At 36.4% G+C, this 13724-nt stretch overlaps 1 protein-coding gene across 1 annotated transcript; it reads right to left on the minus strand.

Annotated features, from left to right (window-relative positions):
• Window positions 1-139: 139 nt before the first annotated feature.
• Window positions 140-13252, minus strand: LOC109418755 (uncharacterized). The gene is made up of 5 exons (XM_019692980.3): window positions 13093-13252; window positions 12717-12856; window positions 1366-1825; window positions 1047-1306; window positions 140-989 (listed from the first exon to the last, which is right to left on the minus strand). The coding sequence occupies exons 1-5, from the start codon at window positions 13124-13126 to the stop codon at window positions 477-479; spliced, it is 1407 nt and encodes a 468-aa protein (XP_019548525.3). The 5' UTR covers window positions 13127-13252; the 3' UTR covers window positions 140-476.
• Between the last annotated feature and the right edge of the window lie 472 nt (window positions 13253-13724).

The raw sequence follows: 13724 nt of genomic DNA on the forward strand, positions 1-13724 counted from the left end.
CAGGGACTGACAGAATTGGGTCACCACTGTAGTAGCGAAATCTGCAACTCACCTTTGCAACTCCATCGACGATTTGTGAAAGTATTCATTCTATGCCATGTAAGAAAGAAATCCCATTATGAATAAAAAGAAAACTAACTCGGGTTAATTCCAAAAGTTTTGGCTATCGCAATTTTCAAAATTTTACATGAAATTGCAATTTTATTTATTTTATGATAGGATTTTTCATTTTTTAATACAGGTGTCTAAACGTATCTCTGTAAGTTTTGAGATTTTTAATCAGTAATTAAATGAAAAGATACTATGAATATCAGAAACTTAATTTGACCCGACAGTATAAGTGGTTATCTTCCTGCTATTCTTATGAGAAAATGAACAACATGAAGTCGATTAAACCTGGATCTAACTAAATATTACATTTATTGACCTTTCTATTAAAACACTTTTTTCACTTATTAGTTTAACGCTCAGAAAAATCACATCATTCTCAGCAGTTGAACCAATCCTACCACCAATATCAAATGGTACCACACGGACAATCCCACAGCACTGGACGTCAGCATTGATGTGGAGAGAACTTGCTTGACTAATCCTTCATATGGGGCATGAACAACCATTCGAATCAGCTCGTTCGGATCGCAACAGTACGTAAATCCTAACGCGAATTTACCATAGTTTGGTTCAGCCCAACCGTACTGTTCGCAAACATCGGTACACAATAGCTCCGCTGGTGCCACGGTTTCGTACGGGTTGTTCAACGTAACGAAAGCAATCCCGGCATTTCTGCTCGGAGATTTGACTATCTTCCACATCCACAAGGGTACATCGATTCCTTCTGCCGATAGCGAGACTTCTACCGATTGGTTTTGCGTGTTGGGCAATGCTAAGACGCCAAACGTTCCCTGAATTACCAGCACATCCTCCTGCAGTAGGGACGCTACATGCCTGACCCGCAGCTCTACGTTGTTCCAGTTTCCTTCATTGATTACCTTAAACAGTTGCGCTGGTTAGTCATATATAACTAGAGAATGTCTACAGATACTTACATTCCATTGTGGAACTGCATTTGTATAGAAGAAGGTTGCGTGCTTCCAGGTATGAAAGATTCCGTCTCCACGTGGCGTTAGATGCCCCTTGTTCAGGAAAACTTTTCCAACTTGTACATACTTTTCTGCTTGTGCTTTTGATCCCAAAAGGGATTCCAATCGTGCTAGTTGAGTATCTTGGAGATACGAAGCTTCAGGGTTGACTTTATTTCCTATCCCATTGGTTCTCCAGTTCTGATAAGCATCTGCTGCTACAGCACCTAGTGAGAACCGGAAAACGTTAGGCTTGAAAATGATACCAACTTTCAATATTTCTTACTTGCTATAGCCACACCAGGTAGGCTATGCTTCGTATAAAGAACTGACGACCTTTCGGTGTTGAAGCAACTTTCAATGTAGGTGATGAACCCACTAGCTCCAGCATCGAAGCCTAGTTTGTTCAGAACACCTCGATTACTTCCACAAGGTCCGACATTTTCAGCACATTCACCATCTACGGCCGCCTTACACTGCAGATTCTTGGAATTGATTGCTGTCGTGCCACCTTCCACGAAAAACTCTTGTCCCTTTGAGCAAGTCTTTTGACTGAGTGCTTTGCTGGTCTGTTCCAAAGCATTGTTTGCCCCTGAGCAAAGCAGAGCTGTTTGTTCCGAGGTTGAGTTCCACTTCAGTGTCGATCCGCTGGGAGCCCACAGTTTGTACGTGTTGCCATCTGGCATTAAATATACAGGTTCATTCAATGGTAGATCCTTTGATGGATTTACCGAGCAGCTCGGAGTCTGAAAGTATCAATTAATTTCAAGAATAGGATAAAGGTTAATGTTAACTGTGATCACATATAACTCAAACGTGGCGTGATTAGGAAATTTTTTTGTAAAACTCCATTATCATAATCATATTGGATGTTTGAATGCATAGTGTTGTAGTATTTGTTACAAAAATGAAAGAAATCAATTATTACAAAGTAATCATTTTGACTTATTAATGTAACAAATATTTATACCCGTAACACAATCCAACGTTTGAGCAAGAATTTTTCGTGATTCGTTCACCGATACACGAAAAATTCAGCTCCCATATGCTTCGTATCCTTCATAACAATAGTATTAAAGCCATATACTTAACACTACGATAAAGATAAATAACTTAACCTAAACTCAAAACAAAACCAAAACAAGTTGTGCTACCCGAAAGCCACAATGCTTTCCAGAAACGTGGCGGTGAACAGGACTAACAAGTCCCCAGAATACACCTTAACTCAAAACTAGATTTATGTTACCCGAAAGCCAAACTGCTCTCCAGATTTTGTAACGAATAAATCTTACCTCAACTAAATTTTACTTTTATGGACGAGCTCTTGTCCACAAAAATAAAATGGCCTTAATACTGAAGTTATAATCTTTCCGACTAGCACTCATTTGCATACACGGGGTTTTTTAGTTGGGCGTCATGTTACAAAAATAAAAGAAATTAATTATTACAAAGTATTAACACTTCACGATACACATAGAACCTTACAAATGCACAAATTAGGAACGTCACAAATTGACGCAGCGCAACACAACATAAATGTGCCCTGTTACCCAGATGGATAACTCCTTCCGACCATAGGGTGACTAGGTTTCATTTATTGGTTTGGGTCCATTAGTCATCCTGGAATTGTATTTTAGTTGGCATTTTGCCTTTTAGTTCACAGCATTTCTTGCTGTGTTCATAACTTGGTTTTATCTAGGAAAACTAATCCTAATCGGGCACCCTGTTTCGGGTTCTATAACTACTCTGTAACTTGAAGCCCGTGTCAGGGAAAGGTTTGTATCTCTAGTATTTTTCCGCTGAACGAAATGGCGTGAAAGTTGGCTTCAAAATTGGATTGCACTTTATGAGTCACTATTCTGCCAGAACCCTATAAATGTACATTAAAATTAGGCGAATATCTACAAGTCAAATTGATACATATAACACATAGAACTCACGAATTTTACATTTAGAACACACTAAACCAGTGGTGCTCAGGCTGGAGGATACCGCGGGCCAAATTTGCAATACGGGATCGACCTGCGGGCCGCATAAAACATCGATGCACAAAAACAACAAAAAGAACAATTCTCAAGCATATTTATTAAAAATCTGAACTTGTGTAAGGGTCAAACTTTATAATCTATTGCCCTTTGTGGAGTTCAATTTAGATTCTAAATTTGGTTGAGAAAAACGTTTGAGCTTCAAATTGAAATTCAAACAAACAATTTAGAAGTTGCCCCTAGAATTGCCTTGTCAAGCACTTGTCAAACAGCTCTTACAAGAATTTCTTTTGACTCGCTCCAAAAAGGTTTGCTGGATTTTCTCCTGAAATTTCTTGTAGAGTTGCTCTAGATGGTTTTCGAGACATTTCTTGAAGTTTCTTTCAGTTTTTCTAGAACTCTCTTGGAACACCTCCAACAACTTCTCTTAGATTTGCCTTTTGAACTGCCCTGAAGTTACTTCAGGAATTCCTCATTAATCGTTTCCAAGAATTTTTACTAGAATCGCTTCCGGATTTTTCCGAAACTTTCCAGGAGTTTCTTGAAGATTTTATTAAATTCTTTCCATAAGCCTCTTCTAAAGTTGATGAAATACTTCATCATTATTTTTTTTCAAAAATTAGATTTTTAACCATTGTTTTCGGAAGTTTCTTCAACATTATCTTCTAAAGTTGCTGCATAAGTTGCTTCAAATTTATTGTTCAAATTTTCCTCCTGGCGGTCTAGGCATCTTTTGTGTCTTGATGCTGTTGGTCCTGGAATCTTGTTTGTAGTTACTCCTGAAAATTCTCTTTTTGTTGTTCGAGGAATTTATTCTAAAGTTGTTTTAGAAATTCCAGCTAGAGTGGCACCAGAACATTTTTCTAAGAGATGCTCCTGTAATTGCCATGCAGTATCGCTACAACTTTCTCATTGAGTTTCTTAAGGTTTATTTTCTCCAGAATGATTTGAGTTTCTCCATATATTTCGCTTAGAGTTGCTTAAAATTTTTCTCCAATAATGTTTGCGGGAGTTTTTCCAAAAATCCAAAAGTTTATCCAAAAGGGCACATGAGACGCTTTATGAATCTCGCCTGAGATTTTTTTCTTTAAGTTCGTTCAGGAGTTTCGCTTGGACAATTTATATTTGATTCGTAAGTTTTGTTTCGAAAAATGTGTGAGTCTTATAATAGAAATTTAAACAAGCAGTGAAAATTAAACAATATTGGCAACCAAGTTGAGATTTGTTGAGAATTTTGTCAAAAACTTCGTGCTTTGTGTTTTTATCTTCTTCGGAAAGGCGAAATGTGAAATATTTGCTCAGCGTTGCGTTGACTGCGCTTAAAAACATCAACTATTTTTTAAATGATTCAAGATTCCATTTTAACAAACTTTCATTTGATTCGTACCACTTATAAATTTCGTGACTTAGCTGAAATGCCGAAATATTTCGAAGTTGCGATTTCGAATCATACCAGAACGGATTGTTCTTTTTGTTTATGTATTTATCATTTAATTTGTGTTCAACACTGTGAAAATTAATCAGCATTTTTTTTGTTTGATTTTATAATAAATTTAATGAGTTATTTCAAATAATCGTTCAAAAAATTCGATTCGTCCTGAAGTACTCCGCGGGCCGCATCTTAGGGCTTGGAGGGCCGCATGCGGCCCGCAGGATGAGCACCACTGCACTAAACAATCATTTTGTCTTATTAATGTAACAAATATTTATACCCGTAACATATATTGTTTGGTGATTTTGGTAACATTCAAGAGCATGTATAACCATTTGTAATTGGGTTTTTAAATTAAGGAAAATGTATTGATTTTTTGATTTTATACGAAAGAGCACCTTTTTCTGAGCCACTATGATTTTTTCAGATTTTTAGAACTTCATTTTGGTACCTAAAATCGATTTCGAAGAGATTTTTCGAAATCACCTTTTGACATCTGGCCAACTGCTTGACAGCTCCGCCCAGTACAAAATGCGACAAGGGGTAATTCAACAAATCGCTCCCATACAAACTTCAAACTGCTTTTTAAATAGGTTCCCGGGCACCAAAATTTATGAAAATCTGGATTTCGGCTCAGTTTTGCATGCAGATTCTGAATATGGAATTATCTCAACACCACTAAAGAAGCCAATTGTAGATTCGTTAACGGTCTTCTACCATTGTGTAAGAATTTAAAAAAGAATACCTCCATTATGATTCAGGCATTTCAGATCCCCTTTCCCTCCTCAGTCACGCTTTTTCGTATACTCAATACAAGGAGAGTCACACATTTAATGTTGAGACATTTTGGCTTAAAACTTTGGAAATTAGAAAACTTTGAATGTCTCAATACAGTTAAATCGGTTCGCGTATTGCGATTTATGGACACATAAAAGCCGTTCACACCTAAATCCGGACACAGAAAAATTGTTCTAGAAAAATAACAGCATGTTTTTGATCCATATTTTTTAGTTCATATTATAGACAAATGCTATACTCAACACCACAGCATATAGACTTATATGGATTTGATTCCATTAGCTGCTGCGCGCACTTTCTTGTTTACACCTTTCGTAAAGCTTTGCACAGTGAACTTGTCGATTTACTTCTAAGCAATATGTCACTGAGAACGAAATTATTGAATCGTTGACACCTCTACACTGCTTTTTGAGGTCTTCCTACACCATAGACCAGTAAAAGACCAGTGTGATTCAAATGGTCACAGCTGTGGATGGTTTGGTGGATAACAATCCTTGGTTACATATGCAACGTTGTTTTGATCGTACCAAGTGATTGTATCTTTAACGTAATGGCAATTGGCCAAATCTGACCAGAACAAGGTCACATGTTTTTTCTTGCTCAGAAAACGTAACAGACGCTTTTGGCGGCATTCTTCCGAAAAAATCTCAACATATATGTTGTTACAAAAATCTGAAATTTTAGCTCTCACGAACATATTGCTTGCCATACTTAATGTCTTTCAGGGAATTTGGTTTTAAATTTTCGTTTCAGATGTTCAGGATCTTCTTTATGGTAAGTTTGTTGTGTTAAAATCCTGTCCTGTGAGATATTCGAACTTTCTGAGGCAGTATGTTTCATCGTCCATTACAACACGGTGTGTCTGGTAGAACAAGTTTATTACAAAAAAATGGGCATCGCTAATCTTTACGCTACGTGAAAGTTGACGCTACCAGCTTTCATTCAAGCCCAACATCGAAATATTCCATCGGGGGAACTTTTTCATACAAAAATTGGGTATGTTTGTTAAGTAGAAATAGGGATTAATTTGGAACCGTGCATTTTGTATGGGGAAAAACAGTATTCTGAAAAAGTTGTTCGGGATCCCTCGGTGGATTTTTTTGGGGAACACGTTAAATGAAAGCTAGAAGTCCATATTTTCGAAAAACGGCGGATTTGGCGATGCCTAATTTTTTGTGATAAACCTTCACCATATGCACGCCGTGACAAATTAACGGAATTTTGGGAGAACTTGTTAATAATTAGTACAAATTTTCATAGCTTTTGTGCAAAACAGATTTTCTGCGTGCTAACTCAGAAGCTGCCATCCTGAATACGAAAAGTGATTTGGAGAACAATTTATTTTATTTTTGTTCTTCTATGTATCAGTCTTGAGCATAGAAAGTTTCATCCCATTCCGTGGAAATTTGGCTAAGAAACAGGATAAATACTTTATCCGGATCTTGGTGTGAACGGCCTTTATACGGCAACACCTTTTTAATGATCAGACCAAATCAAATGAAACTTTCTTACACTACCCGAGCAGAGGAGAATAGCAAGAAAATAACTACGAAATCACATAACCTGTTTTTATGTCTTGTTTTGTTATTATTAAATTATCAAGACATAGCTTCTCCATAACAAATTTTGTTAGATAATCTCATTTTGTTATAATCAAGCTATTGATATACATTAACTAAATTACATTTAAATAACATGTTTTGTTGAAGTTTAGTTATTGTTGTACTATTGATCAACTTATCAGCAATAACACAACAGTAACTAGTTTTGAAATCACAGCAACAGTTCGACAATTATGACCTGTCCCTTTGTGTTGTTCCATTATTGTATTCAGTTAAAAAGGAAATTCCTGAACGACTCCTTTTCAGAATTTCATAAATAATTTTCGGATAAGCACTTGGAAATTCTGGAGGAACCGTTCGATAAATCCCTGGGGAGGTCTTCAAGAGAACTACTGGCGCAATTTTCTTAGAAATTCCGAAGTTAATTCTTGTGAGCAATTATTAGGATTCTTGGCAGAATCTTTTGAAAAACTCCTGGAGAATCCTTCAGAAAAACTCATGGTGAAATCCTCAAACAAATTTTCAGAAAATCTTAAGATGAACTTCAATACTAATGATCACAGGAAATTCTGAAGTAACCCTTGAAGGGATTCTATGCAGGATTCAGGAGGAATTTCTAGAGAAGTATTTGAAAATCCATGAAAGATTCCGTCAAAGAACTCTCGGAGAAATTTCTGAAAGATTTTTGGAGTCATTTATGGAAAAGTTTATGATTAAATCTGCTGACAAATTTTTGGAAGAATTTTATGACAAAGTCATTTGATACATATAAAAGGAGTTTTTGACGGAATCCTTAGAGAAATAAATAGAGGAATTTTAGAAAAAAATATTGCAAAAATTTCTGGCGAAAGTCCTGTAGGAAGTTCAGGAGAAATTATAGCAAAATTTTTGAAGGAACTCTTGTAGAATCTAGGAGGAATATTCGACATAATTCTTGAATCCAGGGAAAAATCGGAGGAATTCAAAGAATCTTTCCAGGAAAATTGTAATAATCTGTACAATATTTCCAATATCCCAAAAGTTTTTGCAAAACTGTTGAGCATTCTAAAAATTCTTCAGTTTCTATGCTGAAAAAAAAAACAAAGGTCACACGTGCTTCAAAAACAATTAAAGTATAACAGTTTATAAATAACAGGGGGAAATCGAAACTCGTCATATTTGATAATATAGAAATTACTAAAGTTCGATTATCTTGTGACTTCAAATCTCTTAGATTGAATTAAAAGCTAAATATAGTATTTTTCGATCATTTGAAAATATTTCTTGCGTCAGTCAGAGTGATGAACCTCATGTTAATGGCGGGTTTGTGAGACAAAGCGAATAATTTTATATAATAAGTATTATAACTTATTTAGTAACGAGTTTGGTATCATAGCAAATTCTGCTCTCCGATTATTATCAATAACATATTAATATCAAAATTTGTTATTGAAATATTTTCCGAATTCACTGTTATTAAGTTGTTATTGAAACTAATAAAACAAGTTATTGAAATGGTTTTCCAGGAACATTTTTTTGTTATGGAATTTGTTATTTTGCCGCTTATGACAGACAAGTTTATAACGCAATATGTTATGATAATAACTTGAAAATAATCGATTTTATTATTCAGTTATTTTACCCAAATAACACAGCTCCTTATGCTGATGTTATTCCCTTCTGCTCGGGTATTCCTACATACATATTCCACTTACAGAAAAAAAATTCATTCACCGATTCCTCTGAAATTTTTATGGTATCATCTGCACATAACTGTTAGTGATAAAAATCAGTCATTTTGATGTATGCAATCAACAGTTATGCACTATTTCCCGTGGCGCAATTTGATTCCGTATACCCTTTGTCTTGGTTGTGGAGCGGACCTGGTGTGGTGGTTAGAACACTTGACTGTCACGCCGAGGACCTGGGATCGAATCCCACTCCCGACATACTCACAAAATGTGGGTTCTTCCTTCGGAAGGGAAGTAAAAACGTGGGTCCCGAGATGAACTAGCCTAGGGTTAAAAATCTCGTTAATACAGACAAAAAAAAACTTTATCTTGGCATCCCAACTAACAATTACTCATTTAACAGGCACCATTATGACGAATTAATTCAGCATTATGTTGAATAACATTTGAATTATTTTCACGCACAACCTAAGTTCGGGATCTGATCACACACATTTGGAGAAGTTATAAAGCATCATGTTGTGCACCAACTTATTTTTTGTTGTTAAAAACGTTTATTAAGCTTTGGCAGAAATGACTGAAAATAAATGAAATGCAAAAATGTTGAACTCTCTCGAGAGTAATTATTTGCTCTTATGTTGAGAACACCGATTATGAAATAAGAATTAGGGTAATTCATGTATTTTGGACAGGCTGAAGACAACGTTGGAAAAATCGTCCCCTAGCTTCCTCAAAAAGGAATTGATTATTTTGCAAAGTTGCTATTACGCTTATAATATGATTGTACTTTGCGTTCCTGGTGATAAAAAGCTTAACAAACGCATTTTAAGCTGAGAAAATCACAATTTCCAATCGCCTGTTAGAATTGCATTTTGGACACCGAATATATGTTTTGGACACCCTCAGGTATATATAATTTGGACAGGGCAATTATCTCCATGTTTAGCTATGAATACTGCTTTATCATGAAAGTAGCATAAATTAACAAATATTTTCTTATAAATAATCAAATTTCTTCGTTTAACAGGCATCTATTTTGATAACTATTACAGTTTTTGTTCGAATCGAGGAAATATCGCCAGAACCACATAATACGCCTCCAAGTATGCAATCGACCAGCATCCCCATGTAGTTCGTCAGATGACCAAAATATATTTACAGTTGAAAACTTGTAATGTATTTTGGACACCACCTATTTTAGGCGTTCTAGATGAATGTTAAGAGATTGGCTGCCCAATGCTTCTTTATTGAACAGTTTTCATTGCAATAAGACTTTTAAATTTCTTACAATTATCAATTCAACGATTTTGAGGTGAATATTGTATGTGACTGTGAAGTGTATGTCGTCTTGCATACCTGTGCATTTGAGGGGTTTCAGTGAAAAATTTTACAGTTTCGATAATTTTGAAGTAAATTCTTAATTGTTAAGCGCATTTTCAACGTAAGTCATCAGAATAGGGTCTGTTTGATCCAATAATCGATATTCAGAAGTATCTACTTTTATTAGCTCTCCGGAGCAAGACATACATCGAAGTGCATGTCCAAATCATATACATGTCCAAATTATATTTTTTACCCTACATATAAAATTACCTAAATCCGGATTAGAACTCGAGACCTGTCGATTGCCAGCCGCATGCCTCCCTATCTGCGCCATCCTAGAGATGGTGAGATGCAGCACCCAAAGCAAAACATAATCTTCCCATGACTCAATAATGATCACTCCTGAACTTGTGTTCAGCAGTGGTGAATAAGCATAGCACGTGGTAATCAACTGAACAACGCCTCAACTTTAAGAGCTGTTCAACCCAAAGCACGTGTTTTCTATTCTGAATTCGCTGTCAGTATTTTTATCGCACGGTGAGAAAATTTGTATAGAATGCGGTCAAAAAGTGTTGGTCCTTATTGAAGATATTGTTTCCAGACATACTAATTGCGATATGAATATGTTTTTTTTTATTATTAAATGTAGATTCCTAAAAATGTATGACAATATGTGGTGCGGTATGGTTTTGAACATGGTGCATTCACAGCATCTGTTCAGGTAATCTACTCACGTCTAGTCGAAGATCCGTTAAGCATTTTTTTTATTTATGCTTTTGACTTGGAATCTTGATATTATGTTCTATAAATAGTGCATAAGGATGTTTAGGGATACACTGAGCGAAAATATCCTCCTTAGAACGAATGAAACATCATTCCCAATGAAGCGATATAGGATACACCCTTTTCCGACTGACTGTGGCAACCGACTGATGAAGCGCAGCTTTTTCGAATGATAGCCAGTTGGTTAAGGTGTTACAAACAATACGCTTACAACATGCACCGTCATTCGGAATTTGGGTGAGATGAAATCGAAACAGGATCATCCACACACTGGATGATGTTTGTTTCGCGCGTGCCCCACAACGCATATCATCCAGTTGTCGGGTGCGCTTCCCACTGCAGAAGATCTGATGCATGAAATGCCCCGCTTACAAGAACTTGCTGGTCCGTGATGAACATTTTCGTTTTGCTCGGCGGCCATTGTTGGTGTATTGAGTTTCGGTAGTTTGATTTATAAAATTTCTACTCGAAAAATCAACTATTTACGTGGAATAATCGCTGTGCGGCAATGGTAAGGAATGAAATTACAAATACAATATTGTTTTGCTCATTTTCATACCAATTTGTACAAATTTCAGGGACCATTTGAATCTGGGACAACTTACAGCACCGGACAAGACGGCAGCGTTGTTCGCATCATTCGACCAGTAGCGGCGTAACAAAGTTAAAAAGTGTTATAAGCGTAAATTTTTGTGTTTATATTTTATCCAGCAGAAGTGTTTATATTAATTATGCCAGAAAATAAAAATTCTATGTATTTTATAAACAACAAGTTAGTTTTTTACTACATTTCCTCCTGGTCACATTCCAATTATTTTCAGCTCAAAATAAAATATAAATAACAGTCGCTATCCATCATTCATACATTCAATTTACGAACAAATTGTATTCGAGTTATATAGGATTTGCAGCTGAATTCCAATACGAAAGTTTTACCTGAGCCGGATGACAAGCATACGCTTGTCCGTCATCCGGTGCTCAATCGGAGCGTATGATCATCATCCGATCTTCGACTGTTTTTCGTTAAAGGGCGCAAGCATATCAGTATACAGTCGTTTACAGGAGGAGGTGTTGGTTCAGTGTACTTGAAATGTGTCGATTTCTGAATGCTGTTTGGTTATCTAGGTGACTGTGGGAACAATATTCAGTAAACACGACAGCACTGAAATGTGAAATGCATCGATCCAAGCGTCTCGTACAATCGAACTGCTGCGGAAGATATAAAATATAATAATCAAGGTACAAAATATCTTGTTACAGACTAATAATAATAAATAAATGCCTCATTTTTGCGTTGATTACGTCTCTTGGCACTCAATGTTAAACTACATAATTCTATTCCGTTTTATTTCATGTGATTCGTTTTATTCGTTTATTGGTTCTTTAATAACTTGGTTGTCTAAACAGTTTTAGGCATGATTTATCCCATAATCCGAACAAAGTTCCGAGTCAAACTATGACGGGCTGAAGGCGTTTATTTGACAAGTGAAAAGCATATTGTTCAGGAGCATATGCTTATCGATACATCAGCTTAAGAAGATGCAGACAAATGTTTTGTTAAACTCTTTTGTTAAGGAATCAATGCTTGTCGAATAAATTTCTTGTTAAACTTTTGAAAAGTGTTTTAATTTATCATAATCATTTACCATAATGATATCATTAACCAATAGTAATGATCAAATCGCATTCAGGAATGATTTCATGATTTGGGTCGTCTTGCCCCACCTTGGCATTTCAGACTTTGCTCCCCTAAGTGGACTGTCTTGTGTTCATACATATATTCATTCGATCTTAGTGCAATTTTACCAGGCCAGATCAATCACGTAGGAGCAACCATTGACATATATGTACAGACTAGAAAATGTGGTAGATCTGCACACCCGTTTGTTTCATGAGATGTTCAATGTTCAAATAAACTTCAAATCTCCTGTCATATCGCATATCTTCAACTAGCCGCATTACTCACACCCGTAACAACTCTGGTATTTATCTATAGTCTTCATCCTCACGTAATCTGTTCAAGGTCTCATGACCGAATGCGTTATTCAACTAAGATAAACATATCCACAACCCCCGCAACTTACCGCATCCGTAAGCTCCGCTTGGCACTCCTGAATGGCGTTCTTCTTGCTTTGGTTGGAACTGGCCAGCGCAATGGTCGATATCATGAAGGCAAAAAGTGCCACACTCAGAAAGGTCACCAGTTTGTTGTTTAAGATAACATCTATTGGCCAGGTGTAATGAAAAGAAAACGTGAAAAAAAGCACTCTGTTAAAAGCTATTGCCAATCGAAACCACCATGATTCATTTTCTTTGTGTTTTGCTTCTCAATCTGATAAAATTGATACCAGACGATGTCCGGTGGAGCTCCGTTGTTAATTTGTGTTCAATTAAAACAACATGGTTTTTCACGCAGATCTTGGCACTATATATTTGCTCTGTGCGATCTAAATAACTCACCCCTGCATTGCCTAATCGATTCACTGGCCGCCATCTTGAACTAGTTTTTTTTAGATTTAAAAATTAAATTATTCTTCCTGTTCTGGCTTCAAAACGGACTCCCACACCTTCGCATCATATTCCTAACCACTGACTGCGGATCTAACCCGAATTGCCTTATCAAAACCCCACTCGATTGCCTTTTCGAGCCGATAAGAGCGCATATACTTTTTTAGATAATAGATCTGTGAAGCATTTTTATATTTTTGCCGATAACTGCTTATCTTCATGACGACATTTGGGGGCTCTTGTCTTTGGTAAGGCTATGTTGTCTCACTCACTCACAGCATGTCGTATGAGTAATAATTGGGGTAATAAGCTACGTAACTGCAGGGATCACATTGAAGTATCACTGGGACCAATATAACGTAGGCGAGTTGCAGTACAACAATGCTGCGATGGGAGATGTTAGGTTCGGCATTCGGATACTTTGGGAATCTTTAAAGGTTGAAGGTTTTGACAAATAAAACTATAGAAAATCAACAATCGAAAAAGTTTAGAGTCATGAGCATAAGCATTCTACAGTTCCTGCAGATGTAATAATCGATAGACCCCTTTACCACCAGACTGTTGACTTGAGTCATTTTGCCTCC

Source organism: Aedes albopictus, chromosome 3, assembly GCF_035046485.1.
Source record: "Aedes albopictus strain Foshan chromosome 3, AalbF5, whole genome shotgun sequence".
Lineage (NCBI taxonomy): Eukaryota > Metazoa > Arthropoda > Insecta > Diptera > Culicidae > Aedes > Aedes albopictus.